The sequence below is a fragment of the Corvus moneduloides genome, chromosome 7, assembly GCF_009650955.1.
Source record: "Corvus moneduloides isolate bCorMon1 chromosome 7, bCorMon1.pri, whole genome shotgun sequence".
Classification (NCBI taxonomy): Eukaryota; Metazoa; Chordata; class Aves; order Passeriformes; family Corvidae; genus Corvus; species Corvus moneduloides.
The window spans coordinates 145,681-162,783 of record NC_045482.1 but is presented as its reverse complement, the minus strand read 5'-3'; the positions used below and the strand labels follow the sequence as shown (position 1 = coordinate 162,783).

Here is a 17,103-nt window from a genome sequence, read left to right as displayed (position 1 = left end):
CATGTGCAGCCCACTGGGGATCAACCTGCAGCACAACGCGCCCGTTGGACTTTACCCCGTCGGTGGCTTCCCTAGGTACAATCCTTAATGCTCCATTTCCCTTTCCAAGTGAACGCAGTGCTCATGAAACATGCCCAGCTGACAGCACTGGGAAAGGGAGAGAGCTCCCATGCCGGCCCTGATTAAACTCTTAACTGCTTAATCAGGCCGTGGCGGGTCTGAGATGATGTTCCAGCTCAAGGGCAGTGGCTGGGCAGGGGGTGGTGGGGAAGAGGAGGTAAGTAAATAACATTTCTGATGCCACAAAGTGTCACACGAGCGTCTGAAAGAGGGTGCGTCTCAGTGCTGCTGGTAGGCAGCTTTGAGGTCTGGTAGATGGAAGCCTTGTGGTAAAGTGGGTGTTGGACTGGGATATTTGCTGGGAGGAGGCTGGAGCCATGCTGGGCAGGGATGCTCAGCGGGGAAGAGGTGGGATGGAGAGCACGACACAGCCAGAACCTGGATCCACGTGCCTCACTTGCTTCTGGACTGGTTCTAATGGATTAAGACCCACTCTGTGCTCAAATCATGATGAGGGCAAGCGGGGGGATGACATCCAGTCTCTGTTCCCATCTCCATCACTGACAAGCACCTTCAGCCCATCCTCATCAGGAGTCTCTGGATGGGGTCTGGCAGCTCTTGCTACCTCTTCCTGCTGTTCACCAGCAGCCGGCAGTGCCAGGGAAGGGCAGCGATCCCAACTGCAGCTGCCAGGCATCTCTGCCGAGACCTCTCTCCACCCGAGAGACGTGGCAGTGCAAGAGCCTCTGAGCACCTGCTGGCTGAAACCCTTGGAGATGCTTTGCCCTGGGCCACATCACTACAGGAGGGATCTGCAGAGGAGCCAGTGGGGACTGATCCCAGATCTGCTCCAACTGTTCATCCAGCAACGATCCCTCTCCAGGAGGCTGCAGGGAGCTCCTGAGGTTCCAACAGCCATGTCTGCTGAGCATGGAGGACCGTAGCAATGAAGGCATCTTCAGAAATAGAAAGAGACCCCTTGCAAAAGGACTCACGTGGGAGGAAAGGATGCCAGGAGACCTCTGAGAACTGAGGAGCACTCAGAGCATTCACTCGCCAGAGACCCAGCTCTCACCAGACCTGGGAGGCGTTAGAGATCATCACCTGCATCTTGAAAAACTCCTCCTTAGCTCTCCCCACTGTTGTTTCAAAGGCTTTTAAACACCCACTGCCACCTTCTCGGGAAGCAGAGGACAGGTTTGGGTTCCTTTTAGAGTCACCAGGCATGTTTTAGTGGTGTAGCTTGCAGGTGTGCTGCAGCTGAAGGAAATCTGATGATACCCATCTTGCTGCTCCTCTGACTGTCAGGAGAAACTTGAACTCTGTTCAGCTTGGGTGTAGCTGAGCATCTGCCTAAACAGTTTGGTTCCTCAGGTCTCCCCAGCAGATTTTCATTTGCTGAAGCATCTCGGAGTTATTTCTGTGCTGTGAAGACCAGGATGGGCTGAACATCCCCCTACAGATCCTGAGACAGTGGATACCCTTCCAGTGTATATTCAGGGCCATGTGGGATAAACCACTGTGGCAGCCCCATGGTCTGACTAAAGGATCAGGGAATATTTGGAGGAGTAATCGTCTCCACTTATACCATGGCAGAAATCCAGCAGCTGCCAAGATGAACATCCCATGTGTAAAATGCCCTTGGAAAAGAGCTCAGATGGCCAAGAAGGGCGTGCAGAGCACCTCATGCCTGTGTTGGTCAAGCTGGATATCCCTGTATGTGTTACCAAGCTTTGGAGATGCTTTGAGGGAGATGCACAAATGAGCAAAGACCATTGAGGAAGTTCAAGCCACTGAGGACTATCGAGGAAATTCAAGGGATGAACAGTTGAGGAAATTCAAGCCTCCAGCTGGCTCTGATTTTTTCACAAGAGTGTGAAAGAAGTGCTTTTGGGTAGGGTGCACCTTTCCTGCGGGTGCCACAGCCGTGTGGGGCTCTCCTGTGCCCGCGGGCAGGCCTCTGGATTGCACCAAAGAGCTAGAGGGGGTAGCAGAGGCACTGAGGGTGTCCCAGTGGGATAGAAGAAATATGGGATGGGGTCACTGCACCAGCTGATGAGGGGGCTCCTGGGGCTGGCCTGTCCCCAGGGAAGGCAGTGGACTTGTTTCCTTCTAGTAACGTGTCCAAACCACCTTTGGGTTTGCTGTGACTGCCAAGGGGATGAGTACTTGCAAAGCACTGACCATTTATTAAATCATGAAAATTATTATTTCTGAAACGAGCTCTCCTTGAAGCCCTCTGAGATGCTGGGCACCCTGTGCAGATAATGGAGATTCTTCCCCCCCCAAGGAGCAGAGCAGAGCAGAGCAGGTCTCTGGATGTGTCCTTGGAGGACGGTGCTCACGCACAGGTGGGATTCACCCCGGGCTGTCCCTCTCCTATTTTCATGAGCATTAAGGTCACTCTTGTCCCAGGTGTGCTCGTGTCCCGCCGGTGACTGCCAGAGCTGCCGCTTCTCAGACGTTCCCTCCGTGCTTTCTTTCCTAGCTAATAGGCTGCATAATCGGACGCCAAGGGACCAAAATCAATGAAATTCGGCAGATGTCGGGAGCGCAGATCAAAATCGCCAACGCCACGGAAGGGTCATCGGAGCGCCAAATTACCATCACAGGAACCCCTGCAAACATCAGCCTTGCACAGTACCTCATCAACGCCAGGTGAGACCCCCCCGCCGACCTCCGCCATGGCCCATCGCGTCCCGCCGGCGCGCTGGGAGCAGCCCGCGCTCCCGGGGGTCAGCAGGGGCTTCCCGAGGCCGGCTGGGATGGACGGTGTCTTGCTGAGACCTCTGAGCGGGGACCAGACGTCGCCAGCAGGACATGTCCCCCCAGCTGGCGCTTTGGCTGGGGAGCGGGAGCCGCCGCGCTGCTGGCGGAGAGGGCGCAGGTCACGCCGGGCCCTGCCCTCCCGCCAGCCTCGCTCAAGGATTTTGCTCGCGAGTGGGCAGAGTGGCCGCCGTCTTTGCCTGTGGACGAGGCAGGGGACGGGGACAGGAACGGAGCTGAGCCCGTGGCAGGGAGGCATCACTTGGGACCTGCTTGCTGGGATCCCAGCATCGCTCACTGCCTCTTCCACGAGCTTCCAGGCCTCCCAAAGGCTTTCCTCCATTCAGTGAAAACAATCGGTCCAATAAACCCAAGACATGGGAACGGCCTGACTGCTTCCTTATCATCATGAAAAGCTTGGCACTGCAGGACCTCGCAGGGGCCAAGGGTTCCCAGCGCTGCCGCCGGCTGGGGGGAGACGCAGCCCGTGCCGTGGGGGCCGGGGCCCGGCAGCGGCCTGCGAGGGCAGCGGGCAGGGGAGGCTGGAGCGGTGAGTTGGGGACCCCCCGCTCCGTGCAGGCAGCGAGCCGTGCCTGTTTGCATGTGTCTGTGGACTCGTGGACAGCGAGTTTAAGGGGATACAGGACCTTTCTGGTAGCTTTGCACCTGCCTGGCAGAGCCACGCGAACCGGCCCATCCGCCCGGGCAGGACTGGTGCCCCGGACGCGCGCAGGACGGAGGCCGCTGGCAGGGCCCCGAGGACGGGGGGCTGCTGGCGGCGGCTCTGACGCTTGCTGGGGTGTGGGCTGGCAGCACCGGTGAGGTCTGTATGTGCTTTCTCCTCCCCGCACCCAACCCACCTGAGCCCCGACCCGCAGTAGACCCCCGCCATCCCATCCCGCCCCGCTCCCCCGCTGCCCATGCCCGTGGCACCTCTCCCCCCGCTCGGGTGAGGGACGGGGCCAGCCCCCCGCCCGCGGGCATGGCTGAGCCGCTTCCCCGCAGATCCTCGCCAATTCCCCCCCCCCCCCCCACCCCCTGAGACAGGAGAGAGAAAGAAAAGAAAAAGAAGCGGCTCTTCGTTGCTGGGAAAGGCTGGCTGAGCTGCCCCTGTGCGGAGGTGACCTGCTGGGGCGGCAGGATGGGGCTCAGCCTCTCCCACAGTTTCGAAACCAGAGCAAAACGAAGCAGCCAGGGGAGCTGGCACAGCTGCCTGTCCCCCGTGGGAGGGATGCTGCTGGAAGAGAAGCCGTGCTCTGGGATGACTCCTGCCAGCACCTCTGGTGGGTGACACCCCTGCCTCGACACGGTGACAGTAAAGGGCACCCAGCACCTGGCCGCAGCGAGGAGAGGGGAAGGCAGCCAGCCACTGCGCTGGCTCTGTGCTCCAGCAGCCCCCCGTGCCCTCCACGGGGGACCCCCAGGCCGCCCAGTGATGCTCTGCCCACCCGACTATGCGGGGCGTGGGCAAGAGGAGCGCTGCCCCGCAGGGTCTTCGTTTTCTTTTCTGCTCCGGTGATTAAGCGCTTGTTTTTTGTCTCCCCCCCACCCCTCTCTCTGCCCCTGTCTATTCTAGGCTGACGTCTGAGGTCACTGGAATGGGCGCACTCTAATTTCCACCCACCATCCTCCACTCCGCACCACCCGACCCTCTCCAGCCACCGGCACTCCACCCAGCCTGTACTGCCTGTACATTTACCGTCTTCCCTTTGCCTCCACAGATACTCTTTTCTTTACTAACGAATATATATATATATAAAAACACACGCGCGCATATGCACACACCGGAACGATTCTTTATGAGCTCTTTACTCTGTGCTCCCGAGGCTGCTCCCAAACTCTTTGGTTATGGTCCTTGTTTTCAGCGTTACGGTGTAAATTCTTCATCTGCTTTTTGGGGACGAGGGAGGGGGGTGTTGGTTTTTTCTCTCACTGGCGAGACTCCAGGAGCTGACGGGGTCTCTAGTGTCAGTCTAGCGTAGCTACCTACACGTTTGAGTTGACATTGGCGGTACTTTCTGTAGCCCATGGACATATGTGATGCCACCCAGAGCTGTGCTTGCTTCAGATGACTTAATTTCTCTCACCCTCCTTCCTCTGGTGCTCCCTCTTGCTTGTCCTGGCTCACCTTTGCCACCTCATGCCCCTGCCCTTGGGGTAAGGGCGTAGTTTTCACCCCGTGTTATTTGGGAAGCGGAAACCAAGCGCAGGCTTCTCTCTTGGAACATGGCATGGTCCAGACAAGCCCTTTTTCCTGCTAAACTAAGGGAATCTCACACACACACACACATACACACAAATGCTCGTTTTTTTTAACTAACGAGCACCTGGAAGTGGGAAGAACTCAGCTGTATGGGATTCACACCCCCAGGGGCCTTTGAAAGCACTCTTTTGGCAATCCCCCATGGACGATAGCTCAGGAAGCTCTGTGAGCCGGCTGTGTTTGTCGTTGTTTGTGTTCAATAAATGTCTGTGCAGCTCTGGTACCGATGGGCTCCGACTGTTCTTCTCCTGGGTCGCCCTGACAATTCCAGACCCATCCTTCCCTCTGCATCCTTCCACACCTTTTTAACTGCTTGGAGGGAAGGTGGGGGTTGTATGCAAGAGTTCTTCATTACTATTTCTTTTTTATTTTTATTTGTATTTTTATTTTTACTACTACCATTACTATTATTATTTTTCATCACCATCATCATAATTTTTTTTTAATTTCTTTTTTTTTAGAGAAGGTCCCCACGAGCGATGCACTTTCTGAGTGATTCCATGCTTTCTGTTTGGTTGTTTTTTTGGTTGGTTTTTTTTTTTTCCGAAGAGAGAGTATTTGGCTTGCATAATCCTTTGGTTTTCCCTTAGATTAATTTATAAGTTACGGTGTGACAAGCACCATCTCTCACTGCCCCCTTGTCTGGACGGATCTGCCATGTCTGTGCCCCACACCCTTCCCCAAGACCCTCTCTGCTCAGCCCTGCCTTTTCCTTCCAGGCTTTTCTTCTCTCTCCTACCTCTCCAACAGGGAAACGTACGTTTTCTGTCTGTTAATTCCTGACTGTCCCTTGTCCCAGATGGCAAATGAGGGGACCATGATACCCCATGTCCCCAGACAGCTGAAGCAGCCACACAGTACATTTTTGCTCTGTCCCAGAGGGGAAATACACTGTTTTTCCAGGTGAGCCCCAAGACTTCATGGCCTTTCCCTCTCTTCCACCCTCGGTACTGGCAGGCACCGCTGGCAGCTTCCCACCCTCTCCTGCCAGGATGCTGGGCCACTTCTCCTTGTGTCACCAGCCCTGCTGGCTCAGCACTCACAGGGGCTGGCTGTGTCAGGGGTCCCAGGTGATGCCACTGCATCCATGGAGCCAAGGATGATGCGCAGGGGGTTATGGGCTCCAGCTGGGATGGGAGCACAGCCCAGGAGCCTGAAAAGGTGAAGGTGGTGCTGCTGAGTGTCAGGGTTTGCTCTGCCCAGGTGTCCCAAAACCCGTGCATGCTCAGCTCTCTGGAGCATTCCAAGCCTCTGTGGTTAAAGGTGCTCCCAGATCCTCCATAAGGTGCTTTGCTGCCTGTCTCCAACCCCTTGCCCTGCTCTCCCTGGCACTTTGGGTTCAGCTGTGCCTTTTGGGTGGCCCAGCAGCCCCACAGGCTCCAGAGCATCCCCTGATTCCCCATCCAGAGGAGCACAGGTGCTGTGGGGAGTGCTGAGGGGCTCAGGTGCGGCCAGTAGCCTCTGCTGGCACCTCCCCATGTATCTGTGCTGATGCTGAGGATGGAGGGAGGCGGGCACCAAACGGTGCCCCCTCCAAGTCACCAGCTGGCCAGCAAAGCGTGGAACCACCTGCCAGGGTGGTGAGTCAGCTGTGGGCAAGGGGCACCCCTCGTCTTCTCCTGTTCCTCAGTCTGCTTTAGACCAAGAGTTTTTCCTGTTGGAAGAATGAAATATCCGTGTGTGGGACCCGGCAAAAATAACCACCCCGCTGGCCTGGGGGCTGAGCCACAGCAAAAGCTCCACATCCCACTGCCAGCACCCTCCATGGCAGCCTGGGGTGCTGCCCCCTCAGAGAGGGATGGTGCCTGGAGGGAGCCAGCCCATCCTGCCCTTCTCAGCTCCTCCACGGGGCTGTCGGACAAGCTGGAGCACAAGGAGACCTTCTTCATGAGGTGCTGGAGGCACAGCAGCAGCAGCATCACGTTGACCAAGTGAGAAATCCGTCCCAGGCCGACAAGGCTGTGGGGTTCGGACACCTGGGGAAGGCCGGGGGGCGTGACGGCGTCCTGGACACAGAAATGGCTTTGCACGGTGCCTGCAGATCACGGCTGCCCTGAATTCCTCTGCTCTCTGCGTGTGCTCCCTGTGCCGTTCCCCACCTCCACTGAGACAGCGCTGCCCAAAATAGCAAATGCCAGATTGGGTCTGCCAGATGCAGCCAAGCTCAGAGGCTGCTGGAGAGGGGGAGCAGACTGCAGCAATACCTCTGCACCCATCCCTACGCCAGCAAGCCCACGGGTAACACCCCCCCTCTGGCTACCATCCCCATCCCAGCCCGCTCCCAGGCATCCGTCACCCAGCCAGGCTGTGGAAAAGGCACCCCAGGAATCGGTGGTGAGGGAGAAGAGGCTGGATATGAGCGTTGCTCTGGCATCAGGCGGGTGTCCGAGACGTCGTGTCAAGGCTTGTGCTGCCACAAGGGTCCGTGCTCACGGCAGTGCTCCAGGGAATGCTGGATGTGGCCACAGGGGGACAAGGGACTGTCCAAGCAGTAGCAGTCACCTGGGTCACCTCACAGGAGCTCTGCACAGTCACAGAATCACAGAATATCCTCAGCTGGAAGGGATCCACCAGGATCATCGAGTCCAGCTCCTGATCCTGCACAGGACAAAGCATCCCTCCTTCTGGCATTCCCTTTGACTTTGCAACTTTTCTTTGGGGTCACATTGCCAAGGTTATTTTGCAAATTTAAAAAAAAAAGAAAAAAAGGATGAAACTGCAGTGTTATTTGGGAATCAGCTTATCCATCATCTGGGCTTGAGCGAGGTTTGGAGACAGAGGTGTTGAAACCATTGCAGCATCCCCTGGGAGCATGTTGATGACAACAAGGGTAACAACGAAATTGCAAGGAATGTTTCAAACTCAGCTTTGATTTCTTTGGGATGACTCAAAAGGAGATTTGCTGTTTTCTTTGGAAGGAGCTTCAGTGTTTTGCTTTGATTTGTGATAGGTTTGTCTTGGGTTTCCATTTTGGGTGAACTTAAAATACTCTGATGATGCATCCACAGCCACGCCACTGGGAAAAATCTCTAATATTGGGGTGAATATTCAATACTATGTGAACGTCCCAGTTAATCAACAGAATAGCTTTAATACATTGCTTTTCTCTCCCAAAACAATGCATGTTATCCAGTCAGAATGATTCAACATTTCTGGAATGAGTTATTTAGGGGGAAATTTTGACTTTGACTGGAAAGTATTGGTCCAATGCCTCCCCCTGCCCCTGGAGTGTGGGGGGTCTCCATCAGAGAGGAGCCAGTTGAGGTCTGTGCTCAGCCCCTTGGCCTCAGCTGAAGGTCCCCACTCCCCCTGCATATCCTTGTCGTGCTCCCAAAATTGTTTGGAGTATTGTTCTGTATTTTTTTCCCCTAGACTCTATTTGCAAATCTAGTACAAAATAAGACTGAAAAAAATAGACCATTTCCCCTAAGGGAAAGTGACTTTCACCGGGGAGGCTCTTTAGATTTCATACTCTCTTTGAGCTGTTGTTCCGGGGTTTGTTATGTATCCACGCTAGTCACTTTTAATTATGCTAATTCCCAGCTTATCCTCCATTAGCAAGGGTAATTTCCTGCCTCCGGTGCCGGCCGAGGTAGAGTTTCTGGGGGATCTCGGCGTGGTGTGGCAGGGATGAATGCTTAATCCCCTCTTCTCCTTGGCCACAGGGATGGACGGCATCTCCCCAGCCCTGCAGCCCCCAGCCCGGGGGGTACCCGCTCGCCAGCCCTGGGCGCCTCCGGCTGGTCACTAGATGTCCCCATTGCCCAGCTTTTCATGGATCCTGCTCCAGCCGGGACGCGGGCAGCCCTGGGATGTTTCCAGCCGCTGCTCCAGCTGCGTGCAGAGGACATCCCGCGCTGCTGGAAAGGGACTGGGCTTTTGTGTGCGTGTCTCTGACACTGGTGGCGGGCGGTGACATCCAGCGAGCGGGTGACATCCAGCACCGCGTCCCTCTGCAGGAAGGGTCCCGTCAGTGCTGGGACCTGCGTGGAGCCAGCCCAGCCCACACGGGCAAGGATGTGTGGCGAGCATCTCCTTGGCCACGGGTGGCACAAGCCACCCCCTTATGCTGGCCCAAGCCCAATCGGGCTGACAAAAGGACAAGGTTTTGCTGGAGAGGTCCCAGGGGTCTCCATCCCTGTGGTCCCCAGGGAGGCATTCCCAAGCTGGCTGCTCTGTGCCTTGGCTGGCAGCAGGAGCCTCTGCAGCTGGCGGAATGACTGCAGAAAGGTCACGGCCTCCGTGCAATGCCCCCGCTCCCATGCTGGATGTTACAGGGAGCCGGGGCTCTGCTGAGAGGGATATTTTTGCTCTCCCTTCAAAAAGAATGCAGCTGCGGATCCTGATCCTGATCCGCTGTGCAGTGCAGCGAGCCCCAGGCCCCCGGCCAAAGGGGAACGTGGCAGTGACTTTTAGGAAGTACTGAATGTACCAGATGTGCAACTCTCTCCCCTCCAGATGTGCGGCCCTCCTCCCACTCTGCCCCAGCATCCTTGTCCTGCAAAGAGGAAGATGAGACTCCGGATCGCTCCGAAAGCATCCCACAGACCGAATCCAGCCAAGTGCAAAGCCAGGCTGGCTCTGGATTCCCACATTCGTGTTTAACCGCAGTGATGTCTCTTCCCAGAAATGATGATCAAGTCCGCCCTGCACATGGGGAACAAAACCAGCCAGGAGATGGGGACGAGGATGGAGCAGCGGGAGGAGGTTTCGGGTCTGAGCCCCACGCTGAACCACAGCCTCTGGCTGATTGAAAACACACATGCTGTTCCCAGAAGGAACTGCTTTGATCCCGAAAGGATAGGCCGGGATGTGCATGAGGACTGGAATATTTGAAGCACACATGGAACGCTGTGTCCTGGTTCCCTGCAGGCAGTGTCACTATTTGTCCCTCTCTGAGAGCGTTTGTGTCTGGATCAAACGCTTGGCTCTGGAGTGTCTCTGGGTTTGGTTGTGTCTGATGGGACTGCGTGGCACAGGATGCCTCGTGGGAGCGTGGGCACGGCCAGGGTGTGAGATGCTCTGTGGAATGCGAGCACGGTGGTGATGGGCCAGCAGCCAGCATGGCCAGGCACACAGAGCACAGAGGGATGGGGCAGCATCACTCCGGAACTCAGGACTGCGTGCACAGCTTGGGATCAAACCACCACAGATATCCAACAGGATTTCCCAAGTGCAAAGGGCAGCAGGCCATGATGTGCTCACCCAAAAGCAGTCAATTAGTGGTGTGGGGGTTTTTTTGGTGGGAGGACATTGCAGTGATGTAACCTGAGGCTGCTGCTGCAGCTGCTGCTGTGGTTTTCCCAAGGGATGATGCTGTGTGCTACCAAGCACACAGCCGTGCTCCCGAATCTCTTACAGGAGCGCTGCAGAGGCACTGTCAGTAAAAAGCCAGTGAAAAAGCAAACCCAACACACCAGAGAAACCGCCATCTCTGTGCTTAAAACAAATTTTCAGTTGCAGACTAAAATTTATTCTTGCCGCAAGTAGATCTCCGCTCTGCATATTTCGGGCTGAAACGCGGTGATTTCCAGAGGCACAGGGTGGTGCAGTGCAGCACCGGGCAGCGGTTGTGCGGGGATGTGTGTCCTTCCCCAGTGCTCCTCTCTCAGCTGCCCATCACCCCCAGCACAGCAGTGCCCTTGCCCATCACCCCCAAATCTTGCTGATGGGGTCCAGCAGAACCAGCTCTCCGCCGTCACCATCCCCGCAACCATGGGTTTGTAGGGCAGAGAAAGGGCAGATCCTCAGCCCAGAAACAGCCTCAGTGTGCTCAGATGGCTTCTCTGGAGCTGCCAAAAAGCTGCTCTCAGCCCTCGGTGAGAGCCCATGAGGCAAACACAGCACACCGGGCAACCGCCCGGGCTCACCTGGCAGCCCAGCTCACGCTAGATGTGTTTTGGTGTGAGCTCCCATGGAAAAAAAGGGAGATTTGTTGTGGTGTAGCAGAGCTCCATGTGGGCATGGCTCCTCCAGCTTGGCTTTTGGGGTGTGGGTGATTTCAGTATCGCGCTGGAGATTGCTCGGGGTGTTGTGGCAGCCTCACGTTCGCATAGCCCAAGAGGCCAGGAGGCACCGGTGCTGGAGCCTTGGCTGGGCCCTGACCATCTCCCTTGCTTGCCCCCCAGCTCTGCAGACCCTGACCCCCATGGGAGGAACACCTTCACCGCCTGACCAGAACGCCGCAGCCGACGTGGTGCCAGTGGCTGATGCTTGAGCCCCCTCCGAAGATGCTGCCGGCTTCCCGCAAGCTTCTCCCGCTCCTTCATGGCGCCCTTGGGGCCAACTGCCCGAACCCCCCTGCCCGTGGCTGCCCAGACCCTGCTCCTCAGCCGGGGCACGGGGCAGCAGCGGGCTCAGGGGGCTGGGGAAGCAGCTCTCAGGAGGACAGCAGCTTGCAGCCAGCGTGCAGCGGTACCCACTACGAGCCAGCGCTTCCCACCGCCCCTCTCTGCACTTCCTCATCGCCCCTCATGCCCCTGCCGCTTTGCAATGTATTTTGTGGCTTATCTGTGTCATTGCAATAAAGCTTTTGTTGCTTGACGTGCCCTCCGTGGTGAGCGGGATGAGGCTGGGGAGCCGTGGTTTGGGCAGTGGGGCATCCACAGGGAGAGGGGCAGGGTGCTGGGGGTGCCCCAGTCGCACAAAAGCCTCGGTGCCCCCAGAATGGTTAATGGGGAAACTCAGCCCATGAAGCAATCCGTGGCTTGGAAAACGGGCCTCAGAGCCCTGGCTCCACTCAGCGTCAGGAAATGATCCCACATGGGAGCAGGGCTGCCAGGAGGGAGGGGGAACGGGACAGGGGGAGCACTGCAAAGAGAATCCAGAGTGTTCCCGAAAGGCGGCGACGACCGGGATTCATTATCCGTTGGGAGACGTGTTTATAGCAAGTCTGAGTCACTGCCGGGCCCAGGGAGCAGCCCAGCAATCCAGGGGCTACCAGCCATCCGGATGGGATACAGGCTCCCCATCCAGCCCCACGCAATGGCAGCTCTCAGCAGCCCACCACGTGCCAGCCCAGCTGGACCTTGGAGCAGCCCTGGTGCTATTTTTGGACACACTGGGGCATGGTTTTTCTCTGGGATGCTTCCTTTCTGCTCGAGAAGAGAAGCCAGAGCACTGCCCAAGCTCTGCATGTTGCCCTCATGCAGTGAGGGTCTCCATCTCCAGCCCATCCAGCCCTGGGCTTGACACACATCCAGGAGACGCCAGCACTGCCTGCCCAGACCTCTGCCCTATGTGGAAACAAAGGCAAAAATGCTGTATTGACCTTTTTCTCCATTTGGAATTATATTTGCCAAGTGAACATCACCCCTGCTCCCGTTTGGCCCTGCAAAGGCAGGCAGGCAGGGCAGTTCACCCTTCTCTTCACCCTTGCTCAACCTGCTCCCCAGGGAGCAGCAGCCCCAAATCTCTATGGAACCTGGAAGTCGTCCTCCCCTTGTTTGTGCCACCCCTGTCATGCCCTTGGCTGCAGTGCCCAGCCCTGCTCCCTGACAAGCCACAAAGCCAACCACAGCATACAGCTCCAGGCCTGGCACCCACTTTTGACTAAAAACCAGGTTTTCTGGGTTTCTCCTGCCCAGGAATTGGCTGAACACTTTCACTTGGAGAAAAGCCCCTGTTGCTGTTCCCATCCCGCTCCCAGAGCAGCAGTGCCATGGGGACCCTCCCAAAGTGGGGCATCACTGACTGAGAGCAATGCTCTGGGAAACACAGCTCAGGACTCCTTTCCCACCTCCTTGCAAGCCCTGGGCCGTCCATGAAGCACCTTCCATGGCCTTTGCTGAGCTGGGAGACTTTCCCAGAGCCAGCCCCGGGTGGGAGCAGCCCCAGGGAAGGAGTCAGTGGGGCTGTGTGTGCAAACACCCCCAAAGGTTGTTGTGTCCACCCACCCCAGCACAGGGCTTGAATCCCTGCCCAGGCTGGAGAGGTGTGATGCAGAGGGATGTGAACCACCTGCTTAACCTCTGCAGGACTCATCAGCTGCAAGAGGAAGCTTCTGTGCCCCACTGAAGGCATTTAAGGCTGCAGAGGCCCCACACCCCAGTCCATTGCATCCAGCTCTTTGTGCTGGCTGCAGCTCCATGGCTTCCTGCTGAGAGGGTGACTGTGTGGAGATTGAAACAGCCTGTTTACCTTTGGCTGTGCCTCTAAAACAAAACAAAGCAGTGGGGGGGAGATGCTTATCTTTACACCCTGCTGGGACTCCCCTGGCTGGAGCTGGGATCTGCTGCATGGAGCAGGGGGAACAGGCTTCAGGAGAGCAATCATAGAACCATAGGCTGCTTTTGGTTGGAATGGACCTTAAAGCCCATCTCATTCCACCCCCTGCCATGGGCAGGGACACCTTCCACTAGCCCAGGGTGCTCCCGGCCCTGTCCAAGCTGGCCTTGCACACTGCCAGGGATCCAGGGGCAGCCACAGCTGCTCTGGGCCAGGGCCTCCCCACCCTCACAGGTAAGAATTCCTTCCATAAATCCAACCAAAGCCTACTTTCAGTTTAAAGTCATTCCCCCTTCTCCATGGCTGGATGGTTTGTGTTTGCTCCTTATTATGAAAGATCCAAGGAGGATGCTCGGCACTGCTTGGAGTGGGCTAGGAAGGCATTCCTGCCAGGGAGAGTGGCTGATTTGTTTTAGCCTTCTAGGAAAAGGCAGCAGCTGGGTCTGGCTCTGGTGGGGAGGGAGCTGGGCTGCATGCCTTGCTGCATCCCAGGACTGCTCTGGAAGGGCACAGCCACACCCGGAGCCTGGACAGCTGCTGGGGTGGTAAAAGTAACGAGTATAAACATGTGTGCCTAATAAAAACGGAGCAGAAACAGCCTGGGAAGGGGCTACCGGGAGCCCCTGGGAATCTGCTAGACACGTGCAAGCTCCTGGGTTGGGGTGGATCATCCCCTTGGAAAACTATGGGAAGGCATCGGGCTGGCTCTGTGCCAGGAAGCCAGCAAGGAAGACGCTTCTTGTCCTTCCCAAGGCTTTGGGGTTTGATGCAGAGAGGGGGGCTGCAATCCATGGCAGAGGAAAAGCAGGGTTTCAACCCGCGAAGCTCATCCCTTCGCAGCGGGGTGATGAGTGCGGGGCTGGGTGGCAGCGCTGGGGGCAGGGCCGTGCCTGGCGGCTGCCCGCCTGTTCCTCGAGCGCCTGGGGCTGCCTTCCCCAGGGAACGCGGGCCCAGCCTGGCAGGCACGCTCCGCTCCCTGGGACTCGGCCAAGCCGCGCCTTTTATCGCAGAGGCATGGAAAATACTCCCTGCTCAGCTGCCGGGCGGGTTAGTGCGTGCTTTTCCACGCGTTTTTCCTGGATGTGCCCCATGAGAGGGGGGTCCCCTGTCCCTCCAGTGATGGCCCAGGGCTGGAGGTGGTGTGTCCCTGAGTGCTGCCTTTTCTCCAGGAGCAGGAAGACAGTGCAGGTGCTGCTGATGTTCCTCAGTTGGGCCAGCTTTGTTCCCAAACCACGATGCTCCCAACTCCCCAAACCCCACTCTTTGGGCTGTTTCTATGTTCTGAGTGTAAAATGGAGGCGGGGGGAAGCCCTGGCAGTGAATTTTGCTGCCTGCCTTCAAGCCTCTGCTCTGGGACAGAGGAAGAGAGTGGGGCTCTTTCACCAGGAGAGTGTGGGGAGGCCCTTCCTGGTATCCCAAATATGTGACGTCCTGGCATCTCGTGGCTCCCCTGCGAGTCAAGGATCCCTGCAAGCGCTGGGGTGGCCCAGGAAAAGGATCCTGAAAGCGTTATATCCTCTCCTCCAGCTCCCACGCCGCATCCGCAACCTCCCCTCTCATTCGACCCTCTCATCTTTCCTAAGAAGCTGAGCCAAGCTTTCCCACAGACCCAGACAGCTATTAGGGAAATATTATTACCAGATGGTTTGGTTTTTTCCATAAGAACAGAGGCCAGTGTGAGGTAATGGGGAAAACATTAACCCAGCATGCACCATCCTGGGTGTGGGGATGTGGATTTGCTGCTGGAGCTGTGCTGTGTCCTGGCCGTGCCAGCATGGAAGGGGTCTGCAGGGTGGGGTGGAGGGGGACGCTCACACCCTGTGTGTGCTGGATGGATGGGAGCTGGGAATCCCTGTTGGAATGGCAGTGACCCCCTGAGGTGGCTTGGGAAGGGAAGAGTGTATCCCCAAACGGTGCTGGAGGGGAGGGAAGGCTCCCCCCGGCCAGCTCGGACGCAGCTGGCAAGCAGCAGAGCAGGGAAGTTCGTGCCGGGTCAGCGGTTCGGAGAAGCACCAGGTCCCAGTTGGGCTGCGTCTTCCGGGGTGGCTTCGGGCCCTTGGCAAGGAAAGGTGCCAAGAGGCTGCTTCGTCAGAAAACCGAGGGGTTTGGAAGATGGGCTGCCTCTTCCACTGGGTGTTTTTGCAGGTGGATGGATGCCAGACCCTCCTCTGGCTCTGCCTAGGCCCGCTCTGCACCACGGTGGGATTCTCCCAAGGTCCCTCTGGGAGAGGTGGTGTTTTCCTGCTCAGAGGGGTTTCTCTGCTGCTTCCTCCTGCAGAGATCCCCTGTGGGAAGCTGAAGTATCATGTGCAGAAGCACCACAAGCCACATTCTTTCCAGTGGGGTTTGTGGTTGGTGCAGCACTGGGCTCGCACCACGGCTGCTCCTGTGGCAGGAGGTGGGGAGGACACCTCAGGGAGGTGCAGCCCTCGGTAACCAGGCACAGGGAAACATCCACTGTCCCAAACATTTCCATCACTAGATGCCCACGTCCCCAGGAGTGGGGGGAAGGTGACAAAGATGGTGCAGGCAGCTGGCAGGGGCCTGGTGTGGTTACAACCAGGGACATTTCAGTGCTCCCTAACTGTGGCATTTCCCGGCACCATGTCAGAGGACAAAGTAGCCCCAGCTGCAACCTGGCACTCGGCCCTTCCCTGCTTTCCAAAGCACCCTTTGGTTCTGTGTGTGCTGATGGGTTTGATGCCTTAGATCTTGACCTTTGTGTTTTTCAAATCCTGTACTGCTTAGTGTGTGACTCTGACGTTTCTTGTGGCCTGTTGGTTTCTGCTCTCTCACGTCATAACAAAGCCTCTTCGGGCCTGCTCTCCAATGTCACCCAGACCATCCTACGCCCAAAAAGTACAAACCAAAGAGCTTCTAAGGGGGGCAAGCGGAGGGGAAATTACATCATTGAACTGAAGCTTTAATTGGAGAATTAACCCTGATATGTAAATGAACAAAACCTATAAAAGTGTGGAGAACTCGTGACTTGTTGTCCATCTTGGGGTCCATCTCGGCAGTAGCCTCTGGCCCCCAGGGTGTACCTTTGAAGGCCTTTCAAATAAATACCTGCCTTTATTCTTTTACTTCTGTCCAGTCCGTGTCTAGGAGGCCTCTTAAGGCACCAGGTTCCCTCCTGGCTTTTCCCATGGGAATTAATTTGAGCTCCTTTCCATATTTCCTATGAAAGCACAATTTTCCATTTCCAAGTGGATTTGATTAAAGGGAAGAAAAGGTTACACCAAAGAGTTAATATCAGAAAAACAGAGCAAACTCATTATTTTCTCAGTCTCTGGGAGAAGAAAAAGCAAAAATTCTGTCCCAAGTGCACTTTGTTTTTTTTCCCCCAGCACCCAGGCTGGCCTGGAATTGGACTGGAAGTTTATTGCGGTGCTGTGGGCTGAGATTGGGGAAGGGGAACACCCATTCCCTGGGGAACTTCGGCACTTCCCTTGCCCGTCTTCATGGCACTCCCAAGGGAGGCTGATAGATGGAGGAGATCTCCTGCTCCTGCGGGGAGGACAGAGCCAAAGGGCTCCATTTCCCTGGCCTCATCTGAAGAGGAAGGGAAAGGGGATGTCCTTCACAGGCACGTGTCCTTGGATTTCGAGACACAATGGCGTGCTGCTAGTCCCAGTGACTTGGGAATGGGGGTTTTTTCCTGCAAAACTAGCCCAGACTTTTCCAAGGAAATGGCTGTTCAATGTCCTGGGGACACTGCTGGCCGTGGTTTAGCACCACAGACCTGGAAAAGACAATGATTGAAAACGCTGGACACGGCCCCAATC

At 56.6% G+C, this 17,103-nt stretch overlaps 1 protein-coding gene across 37 annotated transcripts in view; it reads left to right on the top strand.

Moving 5' to 3' along the window:
* Nucleotides 1-11,632, top strand: part of PCBP3 (poly(rC) binding protein 3) — a 55,003-nt gene extending 43,371 nt beyond the window's left edge. For 18 of the 37 annotated variants that reach the window (XM_032114934.1, XM_032114926.1, XM_032114927.1 and 15 more), the window contains 2 exons: nucleotides 2,549-2,718; nucleotides 11,218-11,632. In XM_032114934.1, coding sequence (XP_031970825.1) covers nucleotides 2,549-2,718; nucleotides 11,218-11,263 — 216 coding nt within the window. In that variant the 3' untranslated portion in view covers nucleotides 11,264-11,632. Of the gene's footprint in view, nucleotides 1-2,548; nucleotides 2,719-4,402; nucleotides 5,313-11,217 lie in introns of those variants that run through there. The other 19 variants (XM_032114935.1, XM_032114936.1, XM_032114930.1 and 16 more) reach the window with 4 other exon arrangements.
* The last annotated feature ends 5,471 nt before the right edge of the window (nucleotides 11,633-17,103 follow it).